General features: G+C 36.4%; 1 protein-coding gene across 1 annotated transcript in view; it reads left to right on the top strand.

Moving 5' to 3' along the window:
- The first annotated feature begins 578 nt into the window (after nt 1–578).
- Nucleotides 579–13094, top strand: part of RBM8A (RNA binding motif protein 8A) — a 19167-nt gene continuing 6651 nt past the window's right edge. Inside the window, exons 1-4 of the mRNA XM_053695638.1 lie at nt 579–739; nt 3039–3098; nt 12114–12194; nt 12983–13094. The exon at nt 12983–13094 is cut by the window's right edge and continues 25 nt beyond it. Coding sequence (XP_053551613.1) covers nt 673–739; nt 3039–3098; nt 12114–12194; nt 12983–13094 — 320 coding nt within the window. The 5' untranslated portion in view covers nt 579–672. The remainder of the gene's footprint in view (nt 740–3038; nt 3099–12113; nt 12195–12982) is intronic.

Below are 13094 nucleotides of genomic sequence, written 5' to 3'. Positions count from 1 at the left end.
ATTGCAGGTAAAGTAATTAAACTACATCTTATATTTTGTCTCTATCCCAACTTGTTTTATGTCCCTTTAAGGTTCAGTTTATAAAAAATAATTTTAATGTGACTTGTTATAACAGTATATTACAGCTATAAATAAAGGCACCACAGTTCTTTGAGATTTAATACATTACCCATCATGCCTTACATATACAAACTACACCTCTGTGCGCGCATGCACTTTAAAAGTGTCCAAGAATCTGACGGGTAGATTGTTTCTGACATGCTGAGATTGGAATGTGATGACGCGGAGTAGAGCTTGCGTTTATATAAGATATGTTCATCATGAAGCCTCTATCTACATATTAATAGTTTTTGTAATTTTCAATTTGCGTTTAATAAATCGCATAAATAAAAAGTTTATGTAGCATGAAAGGTAGTGTTATGTTGCTAAATAACATAGTATTAGGTCGGAAACAGCTGAGCTAATAAAAGTCCGCAATATGGCAGGCGTTACAGCCAATCACAGAAAATATCCCTTATGGGATCTGAGAAAATACGCGTATACGTCACATGACTTCCTCTCTAGCTGTCTTGCATTTATTACGTCAGTGCAGTGCGCCGGAAGTTGATATTCACTTGGCCCTGTTCGTTATTTTTATTCCGTTTGCTGTAAGCACAGGAGAAGCAAGTAAGCATGGCGGACGTACTAGATTTACACGAGGCTGGCGGAGAGGACTTCGCTATGGACGAGGATGGAGACGGTGAGATATTGACAGTTTACCCTTCACCTTGGCACATACTAAATTCCTGGTGGATCTATGAGGCGGTAGATCTTAGGGATCTGTTCTTATGGAGGCCACAACTTTATAGTCCATACCCACCTATAGCGTTGATCTAAACATTTTTTTTATTGTGATGGCCAATGCATGGTAGGCTGTACGATTGTTTTTGTCGAGCCGATTTTTACTGACATAACAAAGAAGTCGGGAATTTTAACAAAGGTTCCATAGGTGTTATGATATTAAAGCAAATCAGCACTCCAAATTCAACAAAAGGCACGTCAATACCTGCTCTAGCGTATGACTCACATTTTAAAAATATTATAAATAAGGATTCAATTGTCCATTTTTAAAATTAAAAGTTAATTAAGTTTTATATGAAGAATATGAGATTTTTTTTTTAAATTCGCTATGAATGCGTATGAGGTTTTAGATGTGCAAAACATAGTCTTATTTTATAATGTGTCTAATTTAAAGTAATTGGTCTTATATGCAAGTGCATCACGAATTGCATTTTATTGACCATAGTTTTCTGTTCATCAGCTGGTTGTTACATGTGTGTTTTTTTTAATATAGTCTCTAAATTTATTTTGTGTTTCGTTATATAGCCCTGGCAGTTGAAGCTACAGCCCTTTTTTTTATTACTGTAATTGTCATCCAATAAGTTATAACCAACTATTCTATTAATTGCCAATGTTTTGTAAAGTGAGTTTTGAAACATGAATTGGATTGGGGTTGCTTAAATATAAGTTAAACACTGAATACACGCTATGTGGACTGATTGAAAGTAAAGATTAGCCTTATGCATCGGCATAAGTTAAAGTACTGAAAAATAAGTGTAAACTTTTAGTGTACATAAAACAGCAGGTGTCATTGTATTGTAATCTTGTTTTCCTTCTCTGCTGATGCCAAGTTAGGAACAGTTATAAATGTGTTACTAAAGTGAGCAAAGAATGCCTGTTGCTAAGCCTGTGCTCCCATTTTTTGTTCTTTCCAGGAATTTAAAGGGACACTGAACACATTTTTTCTTTTGTGATTCAGATAGAGCATGCAGTTTTCAACAACTTTCTAATATTCTTCTATTATCAATTTTTCTTCGTTCTCTTGCTTTCTTTATTTGAAAAAGAAGGCATCTAAGCTATTTTTTGGTTCAGAACCATGGAAAGCACTTGTTTATTGATAGGTGAATTTACCCACCATTCAGCAAGAACAACACAGTGTGTTCACCAAAAATGGGCCGGCATCTAAACTTACATTCTTGCATTTCAAATAAAGATACCAAGAGAATTAATAGAATTTGATAATAGGCGTAAATTAGAAAGTTGCTTAAAATTGCATGCTCTATCTGAATCACGATAGAAAAATTTTGGGTTTGGTGTCCCTTTAATCCATGTAAAAAGTATTAACAATGAATGTGAAGTTATTCTTCACCACAATACAAGCAGCATATGGTCTTGCTTTGAAAGTTACACTAGGGGCTTTTGCTTCCCTTAAAGTGAATATAAAATTTCATAAATCAGTGCCCGGTTTAAAAAAAACAAAAAAAAAAAACATTTAAAAACAGGGGTACTTTCATTCATCAAAGTTTGCATTGTACCGGATTTTGCAAATACTTACCACCTTCTTCTCCTGAAACACCGGATCGCCGATCGCCCCGCATGCTTCTTCCTCCTGTACTTACACAGCAATGACGAAACCGGCTTCCTCCAATCACGGCGTGGCCTCAGCAGATGAATGCTCCTGGGGTGGAAGCCGTGATTGGAGAGAGCCGGTTTCATTGCTGACAATGTACAGAGGAGCTGCAGGCGTGGGATCGGCGATCCAGTGTTTCAGGAGAAGGTAAGTATTTGTAAAATCCAGTGCAATGTAAACATTCATGAATGAAAGTGCCCCTGTTTTTAATAGTTATTTTTAAAAAAACGGACATTGATTCAAGAAAGTTGACATTCACTTTAATCTTCTTGATAAAACACAATTAGCAGTGTCCCTAATATTTTTTTTTCTATAAAAAAGACAAGACCACTCCCCTTCTGATGTCAATCGTCGCTACCTCTTTAATCTGGATGACATTTTTCTTTCTGCAAGGCATGATATCACAGATCGGTTGTGTATTTGGCTGTCCTATTACCATTTAATAAGTTGAGCAGCATGTTTATAAGTTCATATACATTTTGTCTACTGCGCAAAATGGTTCTACCATTCCTTTTATTTATTTTTCATTATATAAAGCTAATCATTTGCTATGGTTTTATTCTCTAACACAAGTTTGTTCTATTTGCAGAAAGTATTCATAAGTTGAAGGAGAAAGCGAAGAAAAGGAAAGGCAGAGGTTTTGGAGCTGGTAAGTTTGCTTGATACTTTATTCCATTCCTATTCTGTTCTCTTTTATTTTTAATAACTATTAAACAAATGTATACACCTAACAATTAAGGCACTCTTGTGGAATAGATTTTATTTATATAAGCTTATTTGCACTGTAACAAACAGTGCTGAGTTGTTTACCATCCGTGGGCTGTTTTTTTGTTTGCTTTTTTGAGCCGTCAATCAGGGCTTGAGTCTACAGACAACAGTGTTAGTATAAGTAGCAAAAAAGATTTGTTCCAGCCACCAATAGTTAAACCTTTATTTCTTCATATAGGGTCTTTTGACAAACATACAACGTTTCAGACCTGCTATAGGTCCTTAGTCATGTATACTGAACATACACTGATTCATCATTTAAATACTTTACACCTGGTCAATTGTTCACCTGTTGTCATGTGACTACTCATTATTGTATCACTGCCATCTTGTGGCCATCTAACATATATATTCCTATTGAAAAAAAGCATTCTGAATAGTCACATTGAAAAGGTTTAAGTATCAAACAATGTTAATAGATAAAATCATATGTACAAAATTAAAATAGAAGAAATCTTACGCACAATATGCAGATATGCCATTGCTGTTTACTTGTTATTTAAATGTTAATTTGGACTCTTTCATTTTAGAGTTGATTTCAAAAAATTGCTGCTAAAGATTATATGGATTACTGTCAATTTGAACACTGTAGGCCTATTTTGAAAATAATCTTTTACTTTTCTCTTTAGTCTTTTTATGTGTAAAGATAATTTTTGTAAAATTTTTTTTTTTTTTTTTTTTTTTCAAAAAAATCTCCCTTCAATTTTACTCAGCCCATTAAAAGGGGTTGTTAGAAAATTATTTTAGATTAAAGAAATGCAGGTATCATAATACTCAGCCCATTAAAAAGGGAAGATTTACATATTCATAGAGATGTTTTAGGAAAAACAAATATTTAGTAAAACAAACTCCAATCGAATTCTTTGTTCATACCCTTAGGTATTAAGCTTTCCAATTTGTATATCCAAAACATCTCTCTTGTTTTTAGTATATGTTCTCTATTACCCCCCCTCCTTGGTCTCTCAATCTGTTCAATTATTTGGAATCTGAGCTGGCTGATGTTTTGGATATACAAATTGGAAAGCTTAATACCTAAGGGTATGAACAAAGAATTCGATTGGAGTTTGTTTTACTAAATATTTGTTTTTCCTAAAACATCTCTATGAATATGTAAATCTTCCCTTTTTAATGGGCTGAGTATTATGATACCTGCATTTCTTTAATCTAAAATAATTTTCTAACAACCCCTTTTAATGGGCTGAGTAAAATTGAAGGGAGATTTTTTTGGAAAAAAAAAAAAAATTTTTTACAAAAATTATCTTTACACATAAAAAGACTAAAGAGAAAAGTAAAAGATTATTTTCAAAATAGGCCTACAGTGTTCAAATTGACAGTAATCCATATAATCTTTAGCAGCAATTTTTTGAAATCAACTCTAAAATGAAAGAGTCCAAATTAACATTTAAATAACAAGTAAACAGCAATGGCATATCTGCATATTGTGCGTAAAGATTTCTTCTATTTTAATTTTGTACATATGATTTTATCTATTAACATTGTTTGATACTTAAACCTTTTCAATGTGACTATTCAGAATGCTTTTTTTCAATAGGAATATATATGTTAGATGGCCACAAGATGGCAGTGATACAATGAGTAGTCACATGACAACAGGTGAACAATTGACCAGGTGTAAAGTATTTAAATGATGAATCAGTGTATGTTCAGTATACATGACTAAGGACCTATAGCAGGTCTGAAACGTTGTATGTTTGTCAAAAGACCCTATATGAAGAAATAAAGGTTTTTTAACTATTGGTGGCTGGAACAAATCTTTTTTGCTACTTGAAGTATTTGCAGGATAAGGCAGATCCTGGGTTCCGTGCCCCACAAGCCACATATCTGTTGGTGCTGTTTTCCACACTTTGCTTTGAGAACAGTGTTAGTATAAACTGCATTATTTTGTTGTTATTTCTGTTATCTGATAAAGGCCGTTAGGGAAGCATAAGTAGCAGGGTTAGTCTTGAGAAGTCTGCACTCGGCATTTCCAGTTCTCAAAATAAAAAAAACCCATAATTTATAGAGCTAAATTACATGAAATATTATTAATAGTAAATTACTGTATATTGCAGTTGTTTTACAATGCATAGCTAAACCTTTTATATTAAAATCTCAAGGTGCTCCTTGTGTTGCACTTTCGCAAGAATAAATCCGGCTCTGATTGCTGGTGGTGATGGACATACAGCAAATGCACATCTCTAGTGTTGCTGTCTTTTAAACTAACTTGAACCCCTTAACACAAAAATACGTATGTATATGTCATGCGGTACTTTGCACGGTGACACTGTCTAAAGATTAACTTCTTGTGTTGGTGGGAGGTGTGGGAGACAAGGCAGGAGGCGGGTGAGCTGCACAGGGGCGGACAAAGTGGGAGGGGTCCTATGCTACAGAAGTTTTTTTTTAAAAGGCACATTAAACACTAAACAAATGCTAGATGTAATGATGCATTGAAAGAAAAGATTAGCCTGAGAATAACATGTAGATGTATTTTTTTTAAGTTTCATTAGCTGTTTAGTAACAAAATAAGTGTGAAGTTTCAGTGTCTATAAAACAATGGAAGCTACCATGTTGTAACTGTTTACATTCTCTGCTGTTTCCAATTAAGGGCAATTATAAATAGGCTGTACTATTTTCTTTCATGTAATTAGCAAGAGTCCATGAGCTAGTGACGTATGGGATATACATTCCTACCAGGAGGGGCAAAGTTTCCCAAACCTCAAAATGCCTATAAATACACCCCTCACCACACCCACAATTCAGTTTTACAAACTTTGCCTCCGATGGAGGTGGTGAAGTAAGTTTGTGCTAGATTCTACGTTGATATGCGCTCCGCAGCAAGTTGGAGCCCGGTTTTCCTCTCAGCGTGCAGTGAATGTCAGAGGGATGTGAGGAGAGTATTGCCTATTTGAATGCAGTGATCTCCTTCTAAGGGGTCTATTTCATAGGTTCTCTGTTATCGGTCGTAGAGATTCATCTCTTACCTCCCTTTTCAGATCGACGATATACTCTTATATATACCATTACCTCTGCTGATTCTCGTTTCAGTACTGGTTTGGCTATCTGCTATATGTAGATGAGTGTCCTGGGGTAAGTAAGTCTTATTTTCTGTGACACTCCTAGCTATGGTTGGGCACTTTGTTTATAAAGTTCTAAATATATGTATTCAAACATTTATTTGCCTTGACACAGAATGTTCAACTTTCCTTATTTTCAGACAGTCAGTTTCATATTTGGGATAATGCATTTTAATTTAACATTTTTCTTACCTTAAAATTTGACTTTTTCCCTGTGGGCTGTTAGGCTCGCGGGGGCTGAAAATGCTTCATTTTATTGCGTCATTCTTGGCGCGGACTTTTTTGGCGCAAAAATTCTATTTCCGTTTCCGGCGTCATACGTGTCGCCGGAAGTTGCGTCATTTTTTGACGTTATTTTGCGCCAAAAATGTCGGCGTTCCGGATGTGGCGTCATTTTTGGCGCCAAAAAGCATTTAGGCGCCAAATAATGTGGGCGTCTTATTTGGCGCGAAAAAATATGGGCGTCACTTTTGTCTCCACATTATTTAAGTCTCATTTTTTATTGCTTCTGGTTGCTAGAAGCTTGTTCTTTGGCATTTTTTCCCATTCCTGAAACTGTCATTTAAGGAATTTGATCAATTTTGCTTTATATATGTTGTTTTTTCTCTTACATATTGCAAGATGTCTCACGTTGCATCTGAGTCAGAAGATACTACAGGAAAATCGCTGTCAAGTGCTGAATCTACCAAAGCTAAAATGGAATTTATTCGTTCTTTACTTAAAGAAGTACTAATTGCTTTAGAAATAGAGGATTCTGGTCCTCTTGATACTAATTCTAAACGTTTAGATAAGGTATTTAAAGCTCCTGTGGTTATTCCAGAAGTTTTTCCTGTTCCTAATGCTATTTCTGCAGTAATTTCCAAAGAATGGGATAATTTGGGTAATTCATTTACTCCTTCTAAACGTTTTAAGCAATTATATCCTGTGCCGTCTGACAGATTAGAATTTTGGGACAAGATCCCTAAAGTTGATGGGGCTATTTCTACCCTTGCTAAACGTACTACTATTCCTACGTCAGATGGTACTTCGTTTAAGGATCCTCTTGATAGGAAAATTGAGTCCTTTCTAAGAAAAGCTTATCTGTGTTCAGGTAATCTTCTTAGACCTGCTATATCTTTGGCTGATGTTGCTGCAGCTTCAACTTTTTGGTTGGAAACTTTAGCGCAACAAGTAACACATCGTGATTCTCATGATATTATTATTCTTCTTCAGCATGCTAATAATTTTATCTGTGATGCCATTTTTGATATTATCAGAGTTGATGTCAGGTTTATGTCTCTAGCTATTTTAGCTAGAAGAGCTTTATGGCTTAAAACTTGGAATGCTGATATGGCTTCTAAATCAACTTTACTTTCCATTTCTTTCCAGGGTAACAAATTATTTGGTTCTCAGTTGGATTCCATTATTTCAACTGTTACTGGTGGGAAAGGAACTTTTTTACCACAGGATAAAAAATCTAAAGGTAAAAACAGGGCTAATAATCATTTTCGTTCCTTTCGTTTCAACAAAGAACAAAAGCCTGATCCTTCATCCTCAGGAGCAGTTTCAGTTTGGAGACCATCTCCAGTCTGGAATAAATCCAAGCCAGCTAGAAAGGCAAAGCCTGCTTCTAAGTCCACATGAAGGTGCGGCCCTCATTCCTGCTCAGCTGGTAGGGGGCAGGTTACGTTTTTTCAAGGAAATTTGGATCAATTCTGTTCACAATCTTTGGATTCAGAGCATTGTTTCAGAAGGGTACAGAATTGGTTTCAAGTTGAGACCTCCTGCAAAGAGATTTTTTCTTTCCCGTGTCCCAGTAAATCCAGTAAAAGCTCAAGCATTTCTGAAATGTGTTTCAGATCTAGAGTTGACTGGAGTAATTATGCCAGTTCCAGTTCCGGAACAGGGGATGGGGTTTTATTCAAATCTCTTCATTGTACCAAAGAAGGAGAATTCTTTCAGACCAGTTCTGGATCTAAAAATATTGAATCGTTATGTAAGGATACCAACGTTCAAGATGGTAACTGTAAGGACTATCTTACCTTTTGTTCAGCAAGGGAATTATATGTCCACAATAGATTTACAGGATGCATATCTGCATATTCCGATTCATCCAGATCATTATCAGTTCCTGAGATTCTCGTTTCTGGACAAGCATTACCAGTTTGTGGCTCTGCCGTTTGGCCTAGCTACAGCTCCAAGAATTTTTACAAAGGTTCTCGGTGCCCTGCTGTCTGTAATCAGAGAACAGGGTATTGTGGTATTTCCTTATTTGGACGATATCTTGGTACTTGCTCAGTCTTTACATTTAGCAGAATCTCATACGAATCGACTTGTGTTGTTTCTTCAAGATCATGGTTGGAGGATCAATTTACCAAAAAGTTCTTTGATTCCTCAGACAAGGGTAACCTTTCTGGGTTTCCAGATGGATTAAGTGTCCATGACTCTGTCTTTAACAGACAAGAGACGTCTAAAGTTGATTACAGCTTGTCGAAACCTTCAGTCACAATCATTCCCTTCGGTAGCCTTATGCATGGAAATTCTAGGTCTTATGACTGCTGCATCGGACGCGATCCCCTTTGCTCGTTTTCACATGCGACCTCTTCAGCTCTGTATGCTGAAGCAATGGTGCAAGGATTACACGAAGATATCTCAATTAATATCTTTAAAACCGATTGTTCGACACTCTCTAACATGGTGGACAGATCACCATCGTTTAATTCAGGGGGCTTCTTTTGTGCTTCCGACCTGGACTGTAATTTCAACAGATGCAAGTCTTACAGGTTGGGGAGCTGTGTGGGGATCTCTGACGGCACAAGGAGTTTGGGAATCTCAGGAGGTGAGATTACCGATCAATATTTTGGAACTCCGTGCAATTTTCAGAGCTCTTTAGTTTTGGCCTCTTCTGAAGAGAGAATCGTTCATTTGTTTTCAGACAGACAATGTCACAACTGTGGCATACATCAATCATCAAGGAGGGACTCAGTCCTCTGGCTATGAAAGAAGTATCTCGAATTTTGGTTTGGGCGGAATCCAGCTCCTGTCTAATCTCTGCGGTTCATATCCCAGGTGTAGACAATTGGGAAGCGGATTATTTCAGTCGCCAAACGTTTCATCCGGGCAAATGGTCTCTTCACCCAGAGGTATTTCTTCAGATTGTTCAAATGTGGGAACTTCCAGAAATAGATCTGATGGCGTCCCATCTAAACAAGAAACTTCCCAGGTATCTGTCCAGATCCCGGGATCCTCAGGCGGAGGCAGTGGATGCATTATCACTTCCTTGGAAGTATCATCCTGCCTATATCTTTCCGCCTCTAGTTCTTCTTCCAAGAGTAATCTCCAAGATTCTGAAGGAATGCTAGTTTGTTCTGCTGGTAGCTCCGGCATGGTCTCACAGGTTTTGGTATGCGGATCTTGTCCGGATGGCCTCTTGCCAACCGTGGACTCTTCCGTTAAGACCAGACCTTCTGTCACAAGGTCCTTTTTTCCATCAGGATCTGAAATCCTTAAATTTAAAGGTATGGAGATTGAACGCTTGATTCTTGGTCAAAGAGGTTTCTCTGACTCTGTGATTAATACTATGTTACAGGCTCGTAAATCTGTATCTCGAGAGATATATTATAGAGTCTGGAAGACTTATATTTCTTGGTGTCTTTCTCATCATTTTTCCTGGCATTCTTTTAGAATACCGAGAATTTTACAGTTCCTTCAGGATGGTTTAGATAAGGGTTTGTCCGCAAGTTCTTTGAAAGGACAAATCTCTGCTCTTTCTGTTCTTTTTCACAGAAAGATTGCTATTCTTCCTGATATTCATTGTTTTGTACAAGCTTTGGTTCGTATAAAACCTGTCATTAAGTCAATTTCTCCTCCTTGGAGTTTGAATTTGGTTCTGGGAGCTCTTCAAGCTCCTCCATTTGAACCTATGCATTCATTGGACATTAAATTACTTTCTTGGAAAGTTTTGTTCCTTTTGGCCATCTCTTCTGCCAGAAGAGTTTCTGAATTATCTGCTCTTTCTTGTGAGTCTCCTTTTCTGATTTTTCATCAGGATAAGGCGGTGTTGCGAACTTCTTTTGAATTTTTACCTAAAGTTGTGAATTCCAACAACATTAGTAGAGAAATTGTGGTTCCTTCATTATGTCCTAATCCTAAGAATTCTAAGGAGAAATCGTTGCATTCTTTGGATGTTGTTAGAGCTTTGAAATATTATGTTGAAGCTACGAAATCTTTTCGTAAGACTTCTAGTCTATTTGTTATCTTTTCCGGTTCTAGAAAAGGCCAGAAAGCTTCTGCCATTTCTTTGGCATCTTGGTTGAAATCTTTAATTCATCTTGCCTATGTTGAGTCGGGTAAAACTCCGCCTCAGAGAATTACAGCGCATTCTACTAGGTCAGTTTCTACTTCCTGGGCGTTTAGGAATGAAGCTTCGGTTGACCAGATCTGCAAAGCAGCAACTTGGTCCTCTTTGCATACTTTTACTAAATTCTACCATTTGGATGTATTTTCTTCTTCTGAAGCAGTTTTTGGTAGAAAAGTACTTCAGGCAGCGTTTTCAGTTTGAATCTTCTGCTTATGTTTTTCGTTAAAACTTTATTTTGGGTGTGGATTATTTTCAGCAGGAATTGGCTGTCTTTATTTTATCCCTCCCTCTCTAGTGACTCTTGTGTGGAAAGATCCACATCTTGGGTAGTCATTATCCCATACGTCACTAGCTCATGGACTCTTGCTAATTACATGAAAGAAAACATAATTTATGTAAGAACTTACCTGATAAATTCATTTCTTTCATATTAGCAAGAGTCCATGAGGCCCGCCCTTTTTTTGTGGTGGTTATGATTTTGTATAAAGCACAATTATTCCAATTCCTTATTTTATATGCTTTCGCACTTTTTTATCACCCCACTTCTTGGCTATTCGTTAAACTGAATTGTGGGTGTGGTGAGGGGTGTATTTATAGGCATTTTGAGGTTTGGGAAACTTTGCCCCTCCTGGTAGGAATGTATATCCCATACGTCACTAGCTCATGGACTCTTGCTAATATGAAAGAAATGAATTTATCAGGTAAGTTCTTACATAAATTATGTTATTTCAAACATAATTCTTTTATATACACTGCATTTCATGTTCTCAGTGTAACAAAATGACTTTCAATTTGCTTGAAAAGTTCCAGAAATTTTAAATTCCTAGGTGGGAGGGTAATATCTACTCTGCATCAAAAATTAACCTTGCAATCTAATTTATTAACCCATTCAGTGCCATGAATTTCACATAAGGTGTGCAACTGCAATTAGTGGTCTCTAGTAAACAAACTCTTTCAAAGGCAATGAGGGGTCCCAGTAGACTGGTGGTCAGGAGAGGTTTATGTGTAATGATAGAGCTGGTAATATTTAACCAGCTTAAATAGACTCCCTATGTGATCATTACTAGGGTGATCACATAACAGCCATAGGGAAATTAAACACCTCTTGTAACAATTGTGCTTGTCCCCAGAGAGGCTGACAAACTGTATATAGCTGGATGGATCTAAGGCCTATTATTAAAAAGCAGATTACAGCCTCATTAGATAAGGGGCTTCATATGCTAGTATGTGTTTTTGGGGGGTGATCGTTACCCCACCCTCATTATTTTTTTTCCATATGCTTATGGGTTTATTAGGTGATAGCCACCTGGGTATGTGACCCTTCAGTTTAAACAGGAATTTTAACCATAACTCACCTAGCAGTTAGCTGGTTCTGTGCTAATTAAAAATAACTTTTAAAATCGGTGCCTTTTTATTTTTTTGTTTTAATTGTGGTCCCATTGATAAAGTTAACATTTAATTTTTGAATTCCTGAACTATTAAGCGGATGAAGGTTCAAGAGCGAGGATACGGGAAGATTATGACAGTGTAGAACAAGATGGAGATGAACCTGGTCCCCAGAGATGTAAGTATTTCATAAATAACTGTTAAGCAGTTTCCCAGATAGGGATTTTATGATTTAGCTTGTATTTTATACATCATGCCTGCCTTTCGCTAGCACCTCTTTAATGATTCAGATTGAGCACACAATTTTAAACAACTTTTAAATTCACATCCATTATCTAAATGTGCACAAACGTTTTATGTGCACCTTTTCAGTGGCGCCAGATCCTACTGAGCATGTGCAAGATGTATGAATTTTGAATTTTGGCTAATGGCTGTCACATGACTATGAAGGAAAAATGAAACTGACATTTATCAGAAACAAATCTACTCATTTGTAATTCAAACTCATTCTTTTTGCATTGTATTTTTATTATACGTTAATTGATTATGCGATTCTATGATTTATTGGTGAAACCCCTTAAGTGGTCCCATTTTTATTTTATTATGTGTGTTTAGTGCACCAAAATACATGTATTTGCGTCTTCGGCTAAATCATATATATATTTTTTTTTTTATAATTAAGTTTCCAGATGATGTTTTCTTTGATCATGCAATTTTGGGTTGGATTTCATGAGAATAAACTGGTTATAGTCTTATAAGAACCATGTATATAAAACATGTTTATGAAAATGTAGAAATGTTATGTACTTAAACATATGTTTTAGACTAATATTTGCTATTTACCTATTATGTGTACTGAGTTGTACCATGTTTTGTATGTTGAGCACTGACGCTCAGCATTATAGTTAATGCACACTACTATACATGTCTCACCCTCCTCCCTTTTTGTTTTGTTTTTTCTCTCAGCGGTTGAAGGCTGGATCTTGTTTGTTACTGGAGTTCATGAGGAAGCTACAGAGGAGGACATTCATGATAAATTTGCAGAGTATGGAGAGATCAAGAATATACATTTGAATCT

Source organism: Bombina bombina, chromosome 1 (assembly GCF_027579735.1).
Source record: "Bombina bombina isolate aBomBom1 chromosome 1, aBomBom1.pri, whole genome shotgun sequence".
NCBI classification, from domain to species: Eukaryota; Metazoa; Chordata; class Amphibia; order Anura; family Bombinatoridae; genus Bombina; species Bombina bombina.
This window is presented reverse-complemented; position numbering and strand designations above follow the sequence as displayed.